This window comes from Octopus sinensis, linkage group LG26, assembly GCF_006345805.1.
Source record: "Octopus sinensis linkage group LG26, ASM634580v1, whole genome shotgun sequence".
Taxonomy (NCBI): Eukaryota; Metazoa; Mollusca; class Cephalopoda; order Octopoda; family Octopodidae; genus Octopus; species Octopus sinensis.
Genome location: NC_043022.1, coordinates 20,302,397 through 20,325,675, shown reverse-complemented (window position 1 = coordinate 20,325,675; position 23,279 = coordinate 20,302,397). Strand labels below are relative to the sequence as shown.

General features: G+C 39.9%; 1 protein-coding gene and 1 long non-coding RNA gene across 5 annotated transcripts in view; one reads left to right on the top strand and one right to left on the bottom strand.

Annotated features, from left to right (window-relative positions):
* The first annotated feature begins 4,310 nt into the window (after positions 1 to 4,310).
* LOC118768023 lies at positions 4,311 to 18,121 on the top strand. Its single transcript, XR_005003942.1, has 2 exons — positions 4,311 to 4,403; positions 18,058 to 18,121. It is a non-coding gene; the product is annotated as an uncharacterized LOC118768023 (long non-coding RNA).
* The window catches only part of LOC115224864 (E3 ubiquitin-protein ligase MIB2-like), a 137,241-nt gene continuing 120,345 nt past the window's right edge, over positions 6,384 to 23,279 (bottom strand). Inside the window, exons 9-18 of one of the 4 annotated variants that reach the window (XM_036513689.1) lie at positions 22,372 to 22,540; positions 21,382 to 21,515; positions 20,308 to 20,456; positions 17,677 to 17,833; positions 16,230 to 16,384; positions 15,449 to 15,575; positions 13,372 to 13,581; positions 11,288 to 11,478; positions 9,354 to 9,550; positions 6,384 to 7,180 (exon numbers count right to left, since the gene is read on the bottom strand). In XM_036513689.1, the coding sequence (XP_036369582.1) occupies positions 6,957 to 7,180; positions 9,354 to 9,550; positions 11,288 to 11,478; positions 13,372 to 13,581; positions 15,449 to 15,575; positions 16,230 to 16,384; positions 17,677 to 17,833; positions 20,308 to 20,456; positions 21,382 to 21,515; positions 22,372 to 22,540 (1,713 nt within the window). In that variant the 3' untranslated portion in view covers positions 6,384 to 6,956. The remainder of the gene's footprint in view (positions 7,181 to 9,353; positions 9,551 to 11,287; positions 11,479 to 13,371; positions 13,582 to 15,448; positions 15,576 to 16,229; positions 16,385 to 17,676; positions 17,834 to 20,307; positions 20,457 to 21,381; positions 21,516 to 22,371; positions 22,541 to 23,279) is intronic. The other 3 variants (XM_036513690.1, XM_029795813.2, XM_029795814.2) reach the window with 3 other exon arrangements.

The following is a 23,279-nucleotide window of genomic DNA, read 5'->3' as shown; positions in this document are numbered from 1 at the left end:
AGTGATCTGGACCTGGTCTTACCACTGGATTGAAGGTGAGAGAGACAGGTTGACAATGTGAAACTCATCTTCACTTTAATATATATATATGTATATATATATATATATATATATACAAGTCATCAGTCATTCTTAAGGCTGAATAGACAGTCCTTGTCACTCCAACTGCCAAACCTGTGTGCTTGTGTATAAGCTTGTATTTCCTTATCTATACAAGTGTTCATGCTGATAAAAGAAAGAAGCTAAAATACAAAGGACTTAGGATGTCATGAGGCATGATTATCGCATGCCCTATGACTCCAGTAAGAATTAGATATAGTACATTTGTAGCTAAAACCATGATGTTTAACCTGGTTAGCATTGGATTTACACAGGGGAGTAACAGAGCAGTAGATTCACGAAATACAGAGAGTGTGTCAGCATGGATATAAAAGAGACATGCTGCAGTGCTTCTCAACAAGGATCCATAAGGCCTTCGGGGGGTCTGTGCTAACGAAATAGTAAATGAGGGACCCACAATAGTATTTCAAATGTCCATCTAAAGTTTTGATATAAATGTGTCCATTGCAAGCAACATTTTTTGGTTTTGTAACATTTCACATGGTTCAACCTACGCCAATAAATGTGTGAATGGCAGGAATTCTGAAAGTAGTATCTATAAAATAAATTTTTAACCCTTTAGCATTTACATTACTGTCGAAAGCAATGCTTATTTATTCTCATTGTTTTGAATTAATCGCATTATCTTCTAGATTTGAGATTTTTGAAGAGGTAACTGTTTAATTTTTAGAATGATATTGTAGGGTTAGTGTGAGAGGCCAAATCTGGTCAGTTAGAACAGGTAGAATGTTTTGTCCAGATATGGCCGGTTTAAATGCTAAAGGTTAAACATTGAATGACTATGGGGGTCCACCAGAATAAAATACTAATAAAAGGGGTCCACAGATAAAAATAGTTGAGAATTATTCTGCTAGAATAAGAGAACATGAAAGAACATAATGTCAATGAGTTGTTAAATAAAACAGTTGAAGTGACTGCATAGTTGGAGTATTTTAAGGCTGAGATTGGGGTCAGTATGGTGGCCACAAGGAAAAGGGATGGAATATAAAAATTGAGCCATAGTGGTGGCCTGAAAATATGGAATGAGACGATTCAGTTGGTGCAGCCGTTTGGATGCTGATGGTTTGTCATGGCTTATTGGACATTCGGCCTGTTTTTGGGGACTGGACTTTATGGTGATAAAGGCAAATACTCACTCACACACACACTCATGCCATGCATGTGAATGCAGAAATATAGAAATACAGATAGAAAGAGTGAGAGAGAGAGAGAGAGAGAGAGAGAGAGAGATTTTGACACAGTAGGGGTGGGGGGTAAAGACAGGCGAAATACCTATTTCTTTACTACCCACAAGGGGCTAAACATAGAGAGGGCAAACAAGGATAGACAAACAAATTAAGTCGATTATATCGACCCCAGTGTGTAACTGGTACTTAATTTATCGACCCCGAAAGGATGAAAGGCAAAGTCGACCTCGACGGAATTTGAACACAGAGAGGGCAAACAAGGACAGACAAACAAATTAAGTCGATTATATCGACCCCAGTGCGTAACTGGTACTTAATTTATCGACCCCGAAAGGATGAAAGGCAAATTCGACCTCGGCAGAATTTGAACTCAGAACGTAGCAGCAGACGAAATACTGTTAAGCATTTCGCCCAGTGTGCTAACGTTTCTACCAGTTCGCCACCTGTAAAAGTAGGTATACAGTTGCTTAATGAGTGGAAGGTCCTTTTCATTTCTCTATTTCCACTTTTAGGAGAATTATGAAATGAACATCCCACTCCTATTAAGCAACTATAAACCTACTTTTGCCCAACTCTTGCATATATAAACATTTTCCATCTCCTCAGACACACAAAGAGAAATACACTCACACACATAAACAAAGAGAGAGAGAGAGAAAGAGAGGGGGAAAGATAGAGAGACTGAAGGAAGAGAATGAAAGAAACAATACAATGAAACATTTCAGCATTAAAATGTGTCTGAAGTCAAATAATAAGACAGCATTGAATCAGCAACACCTGACAGGTGTCAGCAAAAAACAGCTGTGCCAAAGCATCTCATACCTGCCGAAATAACCCAGACATTTACTCAATAGCAATAGCCCTGACTGATCAGCAGACCCCTGAACGGAGTTGTGGGTGGTGATACTGTTGAAAGGTGCTAAGAAGTGGCGATATGAGTTTGAGCAGATGAATAATGATGAAAGACATATCCTGGAGTACAGTGGTTCCCAAACTTTTTGAGGATGCCACCCCTCTTGGTACTGAGGCTACATTCCAAGTGACCCCCTCCCCTCCCATCACAGACATAGACCCTTTTCTGCAGCAAGTTCAAAACAACAACAATATTTCACAAATAAAACTTAACCTAATTACCCTTTATTTTATCTGTGTTTTTTTTTACATCCATCGCCCCATTTTGGTCCCACCACTTTTCTTCAAGGGCCCCAGGATCTTTCCACCCCACCAGGGAGGTAGTACCACCCACTTTGGGAATCACTGCGTAGTACAAACTGTATGTAATTATATATACATACATAGATGCACACTCATATATACATATATATATACACACATATATATATATATATATATGTGTGTGTGTGTGTGTATATATATATATATATATATCTTATATATTATTTGTATGTGTAGCTGTGTGATAAGAAGCTTGCTTCCCAATCACATAGTTCTGGGTTCAGTTTCACTGGACCCTTAGGTAAGTGTCTTCTACTCTAGCCTCGGGCTGACTAAGGCCTTGTGAGTGGATTTGGTAGATGGAAACTGGAAGAAGTCCCCATCATATACATATATAAATATATCTATCAATGCATATCTTTTTGTGTGTGTTTATCCCCTCACCACTACTTGACAACCTGTATTGATGTGTTTACATCTCCATAACTTAGTGGTTTGGCAAGAGAGACTGACAAAATAAATACCAGGCTCAACAAAAGTGCTGGGGTTGATTAATTTGACAAAAAATTCTTCAATGTAGTGCACCAGCATGGCCACAGTATAATGATTGAAACAAGTAAAAGATATATATATATATATATGTACATTATTTTACTTGTTTCAGTCATTTGACTGTGGCCATGCTGGAGCACTGCCTTGAAGGTGTTTTTAGTCAAAGAAAGCGCTCCCTGGACTTATTCTTTGTAAACCTGGTACTTATTCTATCGGTATCTTTTGTTGAACTGCTATGTTATGAGAATGTAAACACACCAATACCAGTTGTGGAGAGGACAAACACAGATACACACACCATTTACCAAATGAGGCTACAGTAGAAGACACTTGACCAAGGTGCCACACGGTGGGAATGAACCAAGTATCGTGCGGTTAGGAAACAAGCTTCTTACCACACAGACATACCTGCATATAGTGGCTAAGAGGTGGTTCCACACTTCTCAAAACCCAGTAAATCCTGAGCCAGAAGCACAGTGCCAAGATGCAGTTTGCATTTCAAAGACATACCCAGGTCTAGTCTGTCAGAGTCCCAACTATGAGTAAATGAGCATATGTAATGAAAATCCATTTGAGTGAGGGGACGCAAAAATACCCTTGGTTGGTCCAAGGTGTACAATAAAACCTCTAGGAATGAGGGACCGCCTAGATATTGTGACAGTATCCAACTAAGTGAAGGATACAAATGTAAAGCCTGGGGTTTCCTGGTCATCTCACTTCAGTCAGTCACAAGGTGCTAATTACAGACGCAGAATATGTATTTTATTTCTTTATTGCCCACAAGGGGCTAAACATAGAGGGGACAAACAAGGATAGACAAAGGGGTTAAGTCGATTACATCGACCCCAGTGTGTAACTGGTACTTTATTTATCGACCCCGAAAGGATGAAAGGCAAAGTTGACCTCGGCGGGATTTGAACTCAGAACGTAATGGCAGATGAAAGCAGAATATGTATTTGATATTGTATACATATCCACTCTGCACAGTGTATTGAGTTTGATACTAAATAATGTTTACATTATGTAAAATATATTATAAACATTCTTTATGACTGTTCGGCTACAATATATATATGTAGAAACACACAAATACACACACAAACATATATATATATAGATGCATACACATACTCATACACATATACATATTTACATATATATAAATATATATATATATATATATATATATATATATATATATATATAGACATATATGCATGTACATATATTACAAATGCACACACTCACATATATACATATATTCCCCCCCCCACACACACACACATTAGTACATGAACAGAACTCATTTTCTGATTGTTTATTAATACAGTGAAAAATCTAATTAAGCAGAGAACTCAGACAGAGGTAGTGGTGATGGTGATGGTGGTGGTGATGGAGAAATGGACTTCAGAAAGCAGGGTGCAGCAAGGGGGTGGTAGGTATGGTGCCATTGGGTGGGGGGGTGCATTCTGTCAGTTAGGGGGCACAGGGGTTCAGGGAAAATTGCAAACAGGGAGTGTGTGCGCATGTGGATGTGTGGGATAGTAGCAAATGTAGAAAATAGTTAAAAAAAAAACAAAACAAAAATGTTTCTTTTAATCTATAAAATATACAAATTAACTAAAAAAAATAATAAATAAATGAAGGGCATCATACCCCACCACTGCCACACCATGTGTTGAATATAAAGCACCAAAAATGAATATGATAAAGACATGTATGGAAGGATATATGTATATGTGTGTGTATGTGTGTACATATATATACGCTTTTACTTGTTTCAGTCATTTGACTGCGGCCATGCTGGAGCACCGCCTTTAGTCGAGCAAATCGACCCCAGGACTTATTCTTTGTAAGCCCAGTACTTATTCTATCGGTCTCTTTTGCCGAACCGCTAAGTGACGGGGACGTAAACACACCAGCATCAGTTGTCAAGCAATGCTAGAGGGACAAACACAGACACACAAACATACACACACACATACATATATATATACATATATACGACAGGCTTCTTTCAGTTTCCGTCTACCAAATCCACTCACAAGGCTTTGGTCGGCCCGAGGCTATAGCAGAAGACACTTGCCCAAGATGCCACGCAGTGGGACGGAACCCGGAACCATGTGGTTGGTCAGCAAGCTACTTACCACACAGCCATTCCTGCGCCTATATATATATATATACACACGTGTGTGTGTGTGTATATATATATATATATATATATATATATATCAGTACTAACACAAAACTTTCAGCCCTGAATCACTCTGTAGCTTCAGCTGAATATTAATAATATTGTATTTATATGCATATGTATACATATGTATGTGTGTGCATGCATGTGTGTGTGTGTGTGTGTGTGTGTGTGCAAGCATGTATGTATGCATGCATGCATAGTTGCTATGGTCAATCTGTGATGTAACAGTGATTTGTCTTGCATAGGATATGAGAATATATAAGCTCTACAAGTGGACGAAAAAAAACAAAAAAACCTAAACAAGCAAGATCAGAAGGCAAACACAAGACAAACAAACAAATAAATAATATACAAAGATGAACAAATAAAAAAACCAGGATGGAAAAAGAGAGTTTGAGGCCTGCAAACTAAAGACACTGTGAATTCACATTCTTTTCTGTTTAAATTTCCTCTTAACACTCTTAGTGCTTTTACTTCTCTTCCAGAAAGCATTAAACTGAAAGAAAAGTTCTCACTTCTGTTCCTATGATTGGTGCATCTATTTTCATTGTACACATTCTTCAATTGTTGTCATTTCATTTCAGATTTTGATGTTTTTTTTCCATCATATGTATTATTTGTCTGACTTCATCATATATTATTTATTTGTCTCTCCTTCCTTCTGACCTCGTAACCTTCCTTACTTATTTGTTATTTCATCTGGTTCTTGACTGATGACTGAGGGCTTCGAATGTCCCGTCCTGTGGTTCTTGTGTCGTCTCTGTGGTGTTTCATGTTCTTGTCCATGTCTGTAATTATTTTTACTGTTTACCTATATATATATATATATATATATATGTACACATACACACACACATTTATATAAATATATACACAAATATTTTTATGTATATGCATATATATTGCATATATATATATATATATATACACGCATACACACATTTATATAAATATATACAAAAATATTTTTATGTACATGCATAAATATGCATACATGTATATGTGTGTGGTATATATATAATATATATATATATATATATATATATATATATTATATATATATATATATATATGCATACATATATAATATGTGTGTATTATATATGTATGTATATATGAAGATGTGTGTGCGTGTGCACATGTGTATATACATATATGTATGTATGTGTGTGTATTTGTGTATAATGCATATATAATGTGTGTGTGTGTGTATGTATATAGAATGGTGTGGATGAAAGGAATGAAATAAATCTGTTGAAAGCTGCAATGAAAGGGTGACTGAATTGTAAGATAAAAATAAGATTTCAAAAAAAGAAAACAAAAAAAAACACTCAAACACAAAAGCAGAGGATGATGTGAGGGTGGTAGTGTGAGGTGTAGATTGACAGCAAGCTTCACTGTGCACTCAGCCAGCCAGCTGGCCAGCCACCACATGTCATACAGGTAATTAGAAAAAAAAAAAAAAAAAAAAAACTCAACAAAAAACACTTAATTAGAGGCAGCGTGGTGGTGGACAGGGATAGGGAGGGAGCAGAGAAGACAGGGGGTCAAAGGTGGGAAGAAGGGGTTTGAAAAAAGAAAGAAAAGAACAGAGAAAGACAGAGAGAGAGAGTGACAGACAGAGGGGGAGAGATAAAACCAGAGAAAGCAAAAGGGATTGATTTGTGGAAGGACGAAAGGGGAAGGATTTGATTGCGTGAGGTTGGGATGGGCCAGGATGGAGATCAATACAGAATGATCTTTTTCTGAATTGGTTTGCGGCACATGTGACACTGCTTCAACACTTCACCGCACTCTTTGCAAGTGGTGTGCCCACACACGAATGCCATGTTGCGACGCCGCTCCATGCAGATTGAACATGTGATCTGTTCTTCCAGTTCTTGAATCTGTTGGTGTTTTGAATCCAGTGAACTTGGTGATGAATGGAGAATATTGAACTGGGAGCCATCTGGAATAATAGAGAAAAATCATAAACATATGTACACACATTTATTTACACACATACATACATACAGATCTAGATTGCTGCTTGATAAAGCCGTTCATCATCATCATCACCATCATCGTTTAACGTCCGCTTTCCATGCTAGCATGGGTTGGACGGTTTAACTGGGGTCTGCGAAGCCAGAAGGCTGCACCAGGCTCCAGTCTGATCTGGCAGTGTTTCTACAGCTGGATGCCCTTCCTAACGCCAACCACTCCGTGAGTGTAGTGGGTGTTTTTTACGTGCCACCGGCACAGGTGTCAGATGAGGCTGGCAAACGGCCACGATCGGATGGTGCTTTTTACGTGCCCCTAGAGACCTAGATTTTATCAGGCATGCAAGGAATACACTATTGTTCAGTAAAAGATTAGCCAGGGTAAAAAGAAAACAATAAAACAAGGGAGGTAACCTTATCGTGACTCACTAACTTTCTTCTTAAACAAAGAGTTATCTTTCCCTGATAAAAACGACTTGCAAATTCGTGATGCCCCGACTTTTCTCTCACAAATGAAGATTAATTTAAATTGCCAAAATAGATTTTAATAACCAGGTGAAATGAACATTTAGGTGAGTTTTTCTATGAATCCCAGACTCTCGAAAGATCTATTAACTCCTCAATAAGCATATGTTTTTTAAAAAACAACAAACTCGTTTTCACAGTTTCATCTCCCAACAGAAGCATCTCTCTCTCTCTCTCTACACCCCACCGCGCGCGCACACACACATACACACACACACACACACATACACGCATTGTCCAGTGTGTTTGAGATCTTTTTCTTTCATTTTAAATACATTAGAAGGAGGGAAATTGCAGGATGGTTTGGCTGCTACTTCCAGTAGGTCAAGCATTGAATAGAGGCATCATCAGCGCCCGAGGTTGACACTGATAGGATCTGAACTCAGAACCTAAAAGAATGAAGGCGTGGCTGTGTGGTAAGAAGTCTGCTTCTTACCACACAATACTTAGGCTTAAGAAATAAGTCCTGGGGTTGATTTATTCAACTAAAACCCTTCAGGGTGGTGCTCCAGCATGGACGCTATCAAATGACTGAAACAAGTAAAGGAATACAACTGAGAGAATCCCTTAGTGGGTCATGGTGGTTCATTTCATTGACTTTGGATGTACAAAAGCAGAGAGAGAGAGAATAGACTGATATACTGACAGAGATGGACAGACATACAATAGATTGAAGTACTGAGAGATAGAGAGAGAGAGAGAGAGAGAGAGAGAGAGAAACAATAGAATAATATACTGAGAGTTAGAGAGAGAGAGAGAGAGGGAGAGAAAGAAAGAAATAGAAAGTGAGAGAGAGAGAAACAATAGATTGATATACTTAGAGAGAGAGAGAGAGAGAGAGAGAGAGAGAGAGAGAGAGAGAGAAAGAAAGAAAGAAAGAAATAGAAAGTTAGAGAGAGAGAGAAACAATAGATTGATATACTTAGAGAGAGAGAGAGAGAGAGATAGAGAAAGAAAGAAATAGAAAGTTAGAGAGAGAGAGAGAAAGAAAGAAATAGAAAGTTAGAGAGAGAGAGAAAGAAAGAAATAGAAAGCTAGAGAGAGAGAGAGGAAGAAAGAAATAGAAAGTTAGAGAGAGAGAGAAAGAAAGAAATAGAAAGCTAGAGAGAGAGAGAAACAATAGATTGATATACTGAGAGATAGAAAGAGAGAGAGAGAGAGATAAAAAGAAAGAAATAGAAAGTTAGAGAGAGAGAGAGAGAGAGAAACAATAGATTGATATACTTAGAGAGAGAGAGAGAGAGAGAGAGATAAAGAAAGAAATAGAAAGTTAGAGAGAGAGAGAGAAAGAAAGAAATAGAAAGTTAGAGAGAGAGAGAAAGAAAGAAATAGAAAGCTAGAGAGAGAGAGAAACAATAGATTGATATACTGAGAGATAGAAGAGAGAGAGAGAGAGATAAAAAGAAAGAAATAGAAAGTTAGAGAGAGAGAGAGAGAGAGAGAGAGAGAGAGAGAGAAACAATAGATTAATATTGTTTTTGTTTGACAGAGAAGGATAGACATATATATACGAATATATTGTGCCTCTCTCTCTCTCTCTGCCAGATTACTGTACAGAGAATAGACAGACACACGGACAGACACCAGTTGAGAGCAAGACATAAAGCCTGTCCTTACCAATTCCAATTTTGCTAGTTACAGGCACTTTACACTGGATACATTTTTTAATCATAATTTTTAGGCTACAGTCTTCGCAGGTCACCACATGACCACAGGGCTGGAACTTCACAGTTGCCTGTTTATCAGAACACAGCAAACAATCTCTGATATGACTTCTTGGATCATCGATATGGTCTGGCACTTGTTGTCCCATTCTATGGAAGAGAGAAAGGAAAGATGAGTAATGAAAGAGAGAAGAAACTGCATATACACACTCACAAACACAGAGAGAAAGAATCTATCCAGGGTGGCCCAAAAGCAGGTTTACAGTTATCATGTTGGCACTTTAGATTTCTTTATAACACTTTATTACATTTAAATTTCTATCTTACAATTAGCATCGAATAATGGTTTCGTATTTTTTTTTTATAATTAAGATCTAAACTGTTAATATATGAATGCGAAAGAGATAGTTGAATAACTGTAAACCTACTTCTGGGCTACCCTGTATAATAATCTATTAGCTGAAGCATGAGGGGAAGAGCAAGAGAAAAAGACAGTGAGAGAAAAGAAGGAGAGAGAAGTGTTAATAATGTGCTGTAGGGTGGGGGAGAAAAGTAAAGGAAAAGAGATATGTTTAGGATGCAATATTCAGCAGAGGGTAATGTTCTGGTGGTGAGGTTAAAGAAAGATAGATGAAGAGAGATGGGAAGGGCAGGCAGTTACATTAAGAGAGAGAGTTAGTGGAAGTGAGAGGTGAAGAGAAAGAGAGAAATGTTAAAGACATGAAGATGGAAATTACATGGTAGAGAGAAAAAGAGAAATATAAAACGCTTAGAAGAGGGAAATTTTAAAATCTAATATATTATTGTGACTGGAAGTGAAATACTTAGCAAAATAATGATGTAGTTCAGTATAGAAAACTGCCTTTAGGAGCCTACCCTCCATCCTTCAAACATGTCCTGTCCAGCACTGCTGCAATGTCTGTTTTCTATGCTGGCTTGACAGGAGGTGGCCAGTCAGACAATTGCACCAAGCTCTATTGTCTGTTTTGGCATGGTTTGTATAGCTGGATGCCCTTCTTAATGCCAACCACTTTATAGAGTGGACTGGGTGCTTTCACATGGCACCAACACTGGCGAGGTGTGTTTTTGCATGGTTTTTACGACTGGATTCCATTCCTCATGTCAACCAATTTACAGAGTGTACTGGGTGCATTTCATGCAGCATGAGCACCTGTTTTGGCATGGTTTTTATGATTCGATGCTCTTGCTAATGCCAGCCACTTTACAGAGTGGATGGGGTGCTTGTTACATGGCACCAGTACTGCAAAATCTGTATATATATAATATAGGCACAGGCATGGCTGTGTGGTAAGAAGCTTGCTTCCCAACCACATGGTACCAGGTTCAGTTCCACTGCATGGCACCTGGGGCAAATGTCTACTATAGCCTCAGGCCGATCAAAGCCTTATGAGTGGATTTGGTAGATGGAAACTGAAAGAAACTCTTTCTATATATGTGTGTGTGTGTGTGTTTTTTGTGTCTGTGTTTATGCTCCTATCACTGCTTGACAACCAGTATTGGTATGTTTATGTCCCCATAACTTAGCAGTTTGGTAAAAGTAGCAATAAAATAAGTACTAGGCTTAAAAAAAATAAATCCTGGGGTTGATTTGTTCAACTAAAATCCTTCAAGGCAGTGCTCTGGCATGACTGCAGTCAAATGATTGACACAAGTAAAAGAAGCATGTGTGTGTATGTCTGTGTGTGTGTGTGTTTCTGTTTGTTTTCATACAGCCAGTATGTGAGTATAAATGGATACCATGTTTATGTGGCTTGTAAACAACTAAAATTAACAATAACAGGGAATATAAATGCAGTTAGATACAAAATTCTCCCAAACAAATGAAAACAAGGCAAATTTATGTTATCGCTGTCCTTCCATACTTACGAAATTGCAGCAAACCTCTTCACCCTCTCTTCTAATATCGAATCGCCTATGATGTCGAGTGGTGTAACCTTTCGGTGGTTTTTATGGTAAAGATCTGCACCTCGTTGTGCTAGATAACAGGCTACAACCACACCTGAACGCTCATCTTCTTCGCTTAAGCCAAGTTGTGAACGAATCTGAAAGAAATAAAACTGATAACAATACATATAAACAGAGAAGGCTATCGTGTCATTAAAAGTACATTTTGTAACCACATGAGTCCCAAGTTCGATCCCTTTGCATGGCACCTCAAAAAAAAAAAATTACTTCAACTGTGTTGACCAAAAGTTCAAGATAGATATTTGGTAGAGTATACTGTGTTTCATTGCTTTCTGTCACTTTACTCTCATCATTGTTCAGTCCCATCCCTATTTATCTGTTCAGTCAGCAATAACCCTCACCATTCACTCCCTTCACAATCTGTTCATCTCCCATTCTTATTTATTTGTTCAACCCATCACTTTCTATTCAGCCCCTATTTATCTTGTTCAGTCCCCATAACTATCTGTTTAGTCCCAACACTATCTATTTAGCTCCATCACTATCTGTTTTGCCCTATCATTATCTGTTTAGCCCCATCACTATCTGTTTAGCTCTATCATTGTCTGTTTAGCCCCATAACTATTTGTTTAGCCCCATCATTATCTGTTTAGCCCCATAACTATCTGTTTAGCTCCATCACTATCTGTTTAGCTCCATCTCTATCTGTTTAGCCCCATAACTATTTGTTTAGCCCCATCATTATCTGTTTAGCCCCATCACTATCTGTTTAGCTCTATCATTATCTGTTTAGCCCCATCATTATCTGTTCCCATCACTATCTGTTTAGCCCCATAACTATCTGTTTAACCCCATCACTATCTGTTTAGCCCCATCACTATCTATTTAGCTCTATCATTATCTGTTTAGCCCCATCATTATCTGTTCCCATCATTATGTTTAGCCCCATAACTATCTGTTTAACCCCATCACTATCTGTTTAGCTCTATCATTATCTGTTTAGCCCCATCATTATCTGTTCAGTCCCCATCATTATCTGATAATTACCATCACTATCTGTTCAATCCCATAACTATTTCTCTTGTTCAGTTCCCATTCACTGTCTGTTCAGTTGCCATTTCTAAATACTTCATGTCATTCTTAGCTATCTATTCACTCTCACTACTATCTTTTTCAATTCTATCACTGTCTGTCCAACCCCATTTGCTATCTATCTGTTCAGTCCTGTCTAAATCTTTCCAGCTTTATTATGATCCATTCAAACCCATCAGTGTCTGTCCAGCCCCAATACTATCTGTCTGCTTAACTATATCACTATTTGTTCAGTCCTATCACTAATTGTTCTGTAATTAAATATTTAGTCCCATCACTATTTATCTGTTCACTGCCACCATTAACCCTTTCGTTACTGCATTTATTTTGAGATGCTCTATGTTCCTTTCAATTACTTTAAATATAACAAAGAATTTAGTAAAATAACTTAGTTATCATTAAGCTAGTGTTACTAACATAAATTGTGACTAAGGTTTGGTGGAAAATTTTAATTCAAAATTTATGAAAACAAGACATTTGTACTCAGAACCAGAGCCGGTTTGGTAACGAAAGGGTTAACTATTCAATCCCAACACTATCTGTTCAGTCCTGTCATGGTTCGTTCAGTCCCAATACTGCCTGATTAGTCCTGTTACTGCAGCACTATCTATCTATTCACTTCTGTCACTATTTCTCTGTTCAATCTCCCCACTATGTATTCAGCCATATGTATCTAACAGTCCAGTCCTGTTCCTAACCCACTTCTAGCTCTGAACTGCTATTAGTCTAGAAGACAGAAAGTCAGTGTGGTAACCATCAGTCTCTCTGTTTCTATCTTTTAACCCCCACCACTACTTTTTTCTGTCCCTCTGCATCTCATACTCTATCCCTCTCTAACAGACACAAACTTTCTCTCTCTCTCACACACATTCATATACACTCTCTCTCTCTCTCTCTCTCACTCATGCTCACACTCTCACACACACAACAAAACCCCAAATGTTTCCACTTACTCCATCTAGTACTTGTGAGTGTTCACTCTCGCTGCCAACAGTCTGCCTCAAGAGAGCCAGATGCAGGCAGATATCTCCGTCTTCATCTTCAGCGTTGATTTCCGCTCCTTTTGACACCAGGAATTCCGTCAAACCTATATGGCCCTGGGACACAGCAAGGAGAAGTGGAGTCTGTTGACGATTGTTCCGAATATCCAATTGTGCTTGGCCCTAGAAAACAGAGAGAGAGATGTTAGTGGTAATGATGATGGTGGTGGCAGTAGTGTAGCTAAGAGGGGAAGAGAAGAGGAGAGACCACTCTCCCCTGTAACACATTTTTCAAAATTGGCGCTTTTTCAGCATTTATTTTTTAACTCTTAAGTTTATTTGTGCGATAAAGATTGAATCTCTATTTTTTTGTGGGATGAGTGGTGGGAAGGGATCTTCGGATGCTGGGCCTCACTGAGGAAATGACAAGGGACCGGGAGATGTAAGGATTTGCTGTACTTAAGACACATCAAGCTAAGTAAAATCTCTGTCTTCCACACATATAGGCTTGTCCTTTCAGGTGTTGGTGTCACTTAAAAAGCACCCATGTCAGTGCTGTGTTAATGCACCCATGCTGGTGCTGTGTTAATGCACCCGGGCTGGTGGCATGCAAAAAGCACCCAGCACACTTAAGTGGTTAGCATTAGGAAGAGCATCCACCTGTAGAAATCATGCCACAACAGACAGTTAGAGTCTGGGACAGTGCCCTGCTAGCCAGCTACAAGCCGTTCAACCCATGCCAGCATAGAAAGCGGATGTTAAATGATAAAGATGATGATGATGTTAATCACATGGCCTTGGAAGAACTTTCTGGACTCATTACTTTATTTGACCAAACCCCTGTGATTTCGAACTGTCTGCTCAATCTCCTGTGATGTGTTGGTGGCCACTGATGTTATCCCTTGGATAACATTGGTGGCATGGAGAGGGGAGACTGGTATGCATGGGCAACTGCTGGTCTTCTATAAACAACCTTGCCTCGACTTGTGCTTCAGAGGGGAACTTTTCATACATAATGACATCGTTAGTGAAGCATGAAATTAATGAATGTAGAATAATTTATGTATATTATAACTTATGAAATAAGTTGCATGGTATAAGAGAAATGAGTTAAAAATTGTTTGGTATGTTTAACAGCACCTTTTTATGTACTCACTCCCCTTAACTTTAGAATCTGGCTACATCTCTGGATAGTGGTGGTGGCAATCTTTGTGGTGTTAGAGGTGTTAGAGGCAGCAGTAAGATGGTAGTGGCAAGGAGGGTGATGATAGGGGAGAAAGGGTAGCGAAACTTGGCCAAGTCACAAAAGTGGCAAGGAAGAGGAGGAGACATAAAAACTATGAAATAAAGTTTTTTTTAATTGAAATACAAACAACTTGAAAATTTTGTACCACATGCTGGTGCCATGTAAAAAGCATCCAGTCCACTCTGAAAAGTAGTTGACATTAGGAAGGGCAGCCAGCCATAAAAACCATGCCAAAACAGACAGTGAGGCTTGGTGCAGTCCTCTGGCTTGACAGCTCCTGTGAAACTGTTCAACTCACGCCAGCATCGAAAAGAGACATTAAATGATGATAATGATGATGGCGCAGGATTGGCTGTGTGGTAAGTAGCTTGTTTACCAACCACATGGTTCCGGGTTCAGTCCCACTGCGTGGCACCTTGGGCAAGTGTCTTCTACTATAGCCTCGGGCTGACCAAAACCTTGTGAGTGGATTTGGTAGACGGAAACTGAAAGAAGCCCGTCGTATATATGTATATATATGTGTGCGTGTATGTTTGTGTGTCTGTATTTGTCTCCCTAGCATTGCTTGACAACTGATGCTGGTGTGTTTATGTCCCCGTTACTTAGCGGTTCGGCAAAAGAGACCAATAGAATAAGTACTGGGCTTACAAAAGAATAAGTCCCGGGGTCGAGTTGCTCGATTAAAAAGGCGGTGCTCCAGCATGGCCGCAGTCAAATGACTGAAACAAGTAAAAGAGTAAAAGAGTATGGCAACCAGGGATTATGTTAAAGATATCAGCATTTATTAAAGGCCCTAATACCTACCACAGTGAGGAGCGTGTTAGCAACCTCTCGGTGGCCATTTAAAGCTGCAAGGTGTAGTGCGGCAAAACCATCATCTTTCTTAATATCAACAATATGTCGGCATTTTTGCAGAATTCTTTCAGTTGCGCTGGAAGAAAAAAAACCAAAAAAAAATGAGTTGAATCTAATCTAATCAAACTGTCTAAACCATCCCAGCATGAAATACAGAATATGACAAGGAAAGACCCTGAACGAATGTTCACACACGTGGCTGCAAAATGTACTTTTAATGACCTGACAATCTTCTCTGTTTATATATCTCATCTTTTTTCACATATGCAATTGTACATATTCTATGTAGCAGAAACACGTGTCGGTCGTTTTAACTAAGTAATTATGCTGTACTAGCTGGACCCATGAAAACTTCGCAGAAAACATAAAAATGTAAGCGTCTGTAAATAGAGACTTAATAACATCAGTGGCGTAAAGAGCATGGGTGACTGCTAATCTTCCGTAAAATTCTTCCTACAAGCCTGCACTTCAAAGAGGAATTTTCCAAGTACAGCAATTCCTGGTTGACCATGGCCAATGGAGGCCCTATGATATGGTATCCTAAAGAAAAGATTCTCTGTCTGTATCCACTATCTTGTCCCTTGAGGTGGTCATGGCTAGAATGTTTTTGATCATAAGTCTGCTGAACGAGGCCATACTTGGTGCTGAGAAGGTGGGATTAATGAACAATAATTAACAATAACAACAAAAAAAAAAAATGAACGAGAAAAGACAACAGCAATTAACTTACAAGTTATTCCCCTTGAGAGCTGCGTGATGTAACACATTGAAGCCTCGGTTGTTACGCAACGTGTAATCGATACCAGGATAGCTGACAAGAAAATCAATGATCTGTCTGTTCTCTTTACCTATAGCGTCATGTAGGGCAGTATCTCCATATGCATCCTATGGATGAGAATGATAACAATAATGACAACAACAACAATAAAAATAATTCTTTCAGGCACAAGGCCTGAAATTTTGCAGGAGGTGGTGGGGGGGGGGTAGTCGATTACATTGACCCCCCCAATAGTCAACTTGTACTTATTTTATTGACCCCGGAAGGAAGAAAGGCAAAGTTGATCACAGTGGAATTTGAACTCAAAACATAAAGACCGATGAAATGCAGCAAAACATTTTGTCTGGCATGAGAAGTGTTTTGCCACCTTGCTGCCTTAATAATGGTTTCAAATTTTGTCATAATAGCACACCGGGCGAAATGCTTAGCGGTATTTTGTCTGCCATTACATTGTGAGTTCAAATTCCGCGGAGGTCGATTTTGCCTTTCATCCTTTCGGGGTCGATTAAATAAGTACCAGTTATGCATGTGGGATGACGTCAGCAGCTGGGTGCATTGACCGGAAGTTGGGGCAACCGGAAGGGGCAGCCGTGAGGCATGTGCAGGGAGCGGCGATTTTGGCCTTTTTGAACGAGGGTCGTCAAGGTGTTAAGACGTGTGAAGACGTTGCTAAGGTTGGGTGAAGCAGCTGCTTTCTTTAGCATTCGGGTCGGGGCTGTGACGAAGGATCCGTTACCACTGAAGGGTCTCTATCAGAGCGAAGAGAAGGTAGGTGCCTTTATATTCGAATCTCGCACACACCACAATGCAATGGGGTCGATACAATCGACTTAATTCGTTTGTCTGTCCTTGTTTGTCCCCTCTGTGTTTAGCCCCTTGTGGGCAATAAAGAAATAGGTATTCAAATTATTCTGTTAGATGTAATGCTTATTTATTCACAGTTTTGAATTAACCATGCATTATCTCATAGCTTTGAGACCTCAATGATGTGATTGTAGGATTAGTATAAGGCAGTGCTTTTCAAACTTTTTGCTGGAGCGGAACCCCAAGGAAGCATTCCACTGGCTCGAGGAACCCCTGTGCAATAATTTAATAGCCTTATGCACACATATCTGCACAGGAGAATTAAAAATTACTGCCGATTTTAGCAGTTTTGTAACTTCTTGCGGAACCCCTGGACTGTACTGTCGGAACCCTGGTTGAAAACCACTGGTATAAGGATTAGTAAGATTAGTATAAGGGGCCAAATTTGGCCAGTTTGAACAGGTAGAATATTTGGGCTGGATATGGTCAGTTTAAATACTAGTGGGTAAAAGATGCTTTTTACAGTAGAGTGGATGGAAGGAAGGATCGATCTTTCATGTTAGCTACAACTGTTGTTGCTGTTGCTGTTACATACCTGAATATTAACTGGAGTCGAATGCTTAAGTAATACCCGGACACACTTGACAAACTGTTTATTCACGGCTACATGAAGTGTGCTACAGCCACCCTTATTGAAAGCGTTAATGTTGGCTCCCTTCAACAACAGCAGTTCCATTACCTCTGGTTGGTTCCTGGAAAGGCACAAAAACCAAAGATCAAAAAATTTACAAGGAAAAGAAAAATGATGATGGTGCTGGTGGTGGTGGTGGTAAAGATGGTGGCGGTGGTGGTAACGATGGTGATGTGGTGATGGTAGTGGTGGCAGTGCTGGTGGTGGTGGTGACGAAAGCAGTTGTAGTGATGGTGATAATAGTTATGGAGATGGTGATGATGAAGGTAGTGATGAATGATGGAGGTGATGGTGGTGGTGATGGTAGTGCTGGTGACGATCATGATGGTGGTGGTGGTGGTGATGGTGGCGATAAAGGTAGTGATGACGATAGTAGTTATGGAGGTGATGATGATGATGATGGTGGTAGTGGGGGTGATGATGGCGGTGGTAGTGATGGTGATGATTAGATGATTAGATATGGTGAATGGGCAACATGAAAGGAGGCACGACCAAGGGTAAATATCAGTTGAGGGGTGGGGGGAGTAGTGAAGGAAACAAGAGCGAGTCAGGGAGGAAAAGGTGGAGGTGATAAATGACAGCAGAAGATGAAGAGTGAGGTCACTGCTATAAGCCTTGGCTGAAAAGTTCATAAGCTGACCAAAGACACTCTCATGGAACGTGAGACCAAATGAGAATTATTTTTCAACATAGTACCCCCACCCCCATTTATGGTCCACACACTTTTTTCCATTGGTGTTGCAGTGCTTGGATCTGATTGACGAAGAAGGTTTCATCCTGTTGGTCAAAAACCTCATCAACAACAGATATGACATCATCACTGCTATGCTGCTTCCCAGCTGAGTGTTTTTTACATTTTGGGGGACAGATGATAGTGAGATGGGGTCATTGCCAGTTGAAAACATATATTTCTGGTTGGAAAATAAGGAGAGACAATGTAGGGTGAGGAGGAGTCTTTGGACAGGAGGGTGACCATTCCATCAGTGGTACTGGTTTGTTCCTTCTCGAGCCATGCCTGGCTCATAAGGGCTGGTTTGCCGGTTTCCTTGGCATATAGGTTCCCCACCTGGATGGGACGCCGGTCCATCGCAGGTGAGTTGCAAAATGCAGGAGGAAAGAGTGAGAGAAAGTTGTGGCGAAAGAGTCCGCAGAAGTTCGCCATTACCTTCTGTTGGATCCGCGTGGAGCTTAGATTTTTTGCTCATAAACACACACATCACCTGGTCTGAGATTCGAACCCGTGATCCCTCGACCACAAGTCCGCTGCTCTAACCACCAAGCCATGTGCCTCCACAGTGGTGCTGGTACCACAATACACCCTATACATCATCATCATCATCATCGTTTAACGTCCGTTTTCCGCACTAGCACGGGTTGGACGGTTCGACCGGGGTCTGGGAAGCCAGGGGCTGCACCAGGCTCCGGTCTGATCTGGCAGTGTTTCTACAGCTGGATGCCCTTCCTAACGCCAACCACTCCGCGAGTGTAGTGGGTGCTTTTTACGTGCCACCGGCACAGGTACCAGGGGAGTCTGGCATCGGCCACGATCGGTTGGTGCTTTTAACGTGCCACTGGCACAGAAGCCAGCCAGGGTGGCGCTGGCATCGGCCACGTTCAGATGGTGCTTTTTATGTACCCACTCTGTAAAGTGGTTATGAATGAAATTTGGTACACTTGTGGAAGCCTGTCAATGGATTACTCTTATATTTTCAGCAGGAGACTCAATCCATCAAATGGTTTATCCCTTCAGCATTCAAATTATTCTGTTAAATGTAATGCTTTCTCATTCACATTGTTTTTAATTAATCATGCATTATCTCATAGCTTTGGAATTTTGATGATCTAATTGTATACTTTTGGAATGACATTGAAGGTCAAGTGTGATAAGCTTGATCAGTGGCTGGTTTGAACATAAAACAGATAGCATATTTGGGCCAGATATGTGAAGGCACATGGCTCAGTGGTTAGAGTGTCAGGCTCACGATCATAAGGTAGTGAGTTTGATTCCTGGACCAGGCTGTGTGTTGTGTTCTTGAGCCAGACACTTTATTTCACATTGCTCCAGTTTACTCAGCTGTAGAAATGAGAGTTGCTACATCACAGGTGCTAAGCTGTATTGGCCCCTTTGCCTTCCCTTGGATGACATCGGTGGCATGGAGAGGGGAGACTGGTATGCATGGGTGACTTCTGGTCTTCCATAAACAACCTTGCCTGGACTAGTGCCTTAGAGAGAAACTTTCTAGGTGCAATCCCATGACCAGTTTAAACGCTAGAGGGTTAAAACTACTGCCTGACTCTTGCATTCCTGTGGAAAAGTTTGATCTGTTGCAAGCAGTCATGCTAAGTACCTGGCACGACAATAATTCTTTCTTCCTCCAATGTCCATCATTTTAGGGGACTCCGTGACCAGTGGGAAAAAATAAGAGAGGAAGACAGAGCACTACACTCTGTCCTCTGGCTAAACAAACAAATAGATGAATAAGGAAAAAGAAGGCAAAAACCAAGAGATTCTTGGAGGATACTCTGTAAACATACCCAAATGCTGAATAATGCAGAGCTGTGTCTCCATCTTCATCTTGTAATTCTAAATTAGCTCCAGCATCCAGCAGCATTATTACAATATCTTTATGGCCCTGATGACTGGCAACTTGTAGGGCCGTTTTACCAGAACTTCTTTGATCAATCTGGAGTGAGAAAGAAATATAAGTGATAAAAGATGATGATATGGGTTGTCCTTTGTTAAATCATGTCCCAAATACCTGCTTAAAATTCTAATGTGTTCTCTTAAGTTCCAGATACGTTATCTTAACCCTTTAGCTTTCAGATTAAGCTATAAAATCTAATACTTGTTTATTCACATTGCTTTGAATTAATCATGCATTATCTTGTAGTTTAAAATTTCAAGGATTTGATTGTTTATTTTTAGAATGACATTGTAGGGTAGGTGTGAGATGTCAGATCTTGACAGTTCGCAACTGGTACTTATTTTATCGACTTCAAAAAGAAGAAAGCAAAGTTGACCTAAGCAGAATTTGAACTCAGAACATAAAGATGAATGAAAAACTGTTAAGCATTTTGCCCAGTGTACTAACGATTCCGCCAGCTTCCTGCCTTAAAAGCATTAAATATTAATGCATACACTGGGCTGTGTGGTAAGTAGCTTGCTAACCAACCACATGGTTCCGGGTTCAGTCCCACGGCGTGGCATCTTGGGCAAGTGTCTTCTGCTATAGCCCCGGGCCGACCAATGCCTTGTAAGTGGATTTGGTAGACGGAAACTGAAAGAAGCCTGTCGTATATATGTATATATGTGTATGTGTGTGTGTTTGTGTGTGTGTGTGCGTTTGTCCCCCTAGCATTGCTTGACAACCGATGCTGGTGTGTTTTACGTCCCCGTCACTTAGCGGTTCGGCAAAATAGACCGATAGAATAAGTACTGGGCTTAGAAAGAATAAGTCCCGGGGTCAATTTGCTCGACTAAAGGCGGTGCTCCAGCATGGCTGCAGTCAGATGACTGAAACAAGTAAAAGAGTAAAAGAGTATATCAAACGAAGTAAAGCAGAGAACATTTGAGATGTGAAATACAGAGAGGGTTGCGTAATGGCTTACTTTGTCTGGATGTTTTGTTATAACTTCACGAATATTGTCTATCTGTCCTTGAGCAGCTTCCCGTACGAACTGATCGAGACGTGTGTCTTTATGACTCATATTCAATAACTGTTCCAGCAGCTCCGTCAGCGATGCTACAAGAAGAAATTTTATTTAAAAATATTGCTACAGCATGGTCACAGAAAAGTACCAAGGAACAATAAACATTAATCCTAATAAAAGAAAGAATACATAGGCGCAGGAGTGGCTGTGTGGTAAGTAGCTTGCTAACCAACCACATGGTTCCGGGTTCAGTCCCACTGCGTGGCATCTTGTGAGTGGATTTGGTAGACGGAAACTGAAAGAAGCCTGTCGTATATATGTATATATATATAAGTGTGTGTGTATATGTTTGTGTGTCTGTATTTGTCCCCCTAGCATTGCTGGTGTGTTTACATCCCCGTCACTTAGCGATTCGGCAAAAGAGACCAATAGAATAAGTACTGGGCTTACAAAGAATAAGTCCCGGGGTCGATTTGCTCGACTGGAGGCGGTGCTCCAGCATGGCCACAGTCAAATGACTGAAACAAGTAAAAGAGTAAAGAGTAAAAGAGTGTACGTGTATGCGTGTGTATATATGTATGCATGTATGTGTGTCTGTAATTATTCAGTTTTAATTTAAGACTTCTTGCCAATAGAGAAAGATCCAGATTCTAACCTAGATGCAAGTCTCCTCCTTTGGAATCTCAACAGGATATTTTTCCATGTATGTGTGTCTATGTGCAATATTTGGAGTCATTGCATGAGCAGATTTGTATGTTTTGTTTTATGTATGTATCATCATGCATATGGTTGCATGTCTAGAGATGTGCTTATATACTTGGGCTTACAAAGAATAAGTCCCGGGGTCGAGTTCACGACCAAAGGTGGTGCTCCAGCATAGCCGCAGTCAAATGACTGAAACAAGTAAAAGAAAGTAAAAGAAAGAAAGTAAATATCAGTGAGACTTACCAGGGTCTTCCTCTCTATCACTCATACTATGAATGTTATTCACCTCGAGAGGACTATTTGGCGCCACTGCACAACACAAAGGGTTATATGTCCACTTTTTACCAGACACCGCCACAAGTAAATCACCATCTGGGTAAACCTGTTTCACTTTACCAATTTTACCTAATGCCTGTATAACAACAAGAAAACAATACAAAATAAAATAAAACACAGGTCAATTGAAGTCAAACATGATCAAAAAATAACAACCTAAAAAATACAGGTGAAATTAAGAGTAAAAGTAAACCTATGAGCAGGTGTATTTAATAGTAGTAGATCGTTCAAGATTAGATTTTGAGATCCAGTGTACATAAAGGTGCAGGTGTGGCTGGGTGGTAAGAAGTTTGCTTCCTAATCACATAGTTCTGTGTTCAGCCCCACTGTGTGGTACCTTGAGCAAGTGTCTTCTATCACCTTGGGCCAATCAAAGCCTTGTAAGTGGATTTGGTAGATGGAAACTGAAAGAAGCCCTTTGTGTATGTGTTTATATATATATGATAGATCGGTAGCCACTGCACACATATTTTTTCTCTCCTTGTTTTTTCTGTGTCCCTTTCTGAAGAAGAGTGCAGGTTCGAAACGTAAAAGAATTTTTCTATTCCTGAGCGTTATACTAATACATCTGTTTGTTTTGTACACCACCTGTCTTCATCTTGTTTTTTTCATGAATTCTCCCTATATATATATATAAAACATTTTAGAAGCTTTAAGCTTATAAAATATTATTATTTACAGAATTGTAAAAATTGACATCATCATCATCGTTTAACATCTGTCTTCCATGCTGGCATGGGTTGGATGGTCTGACTGAGGTCTAGAGAGTCAGTGGCTGCACCAGACTCCAATCTGATCTGGCAAAGTTTCTACAA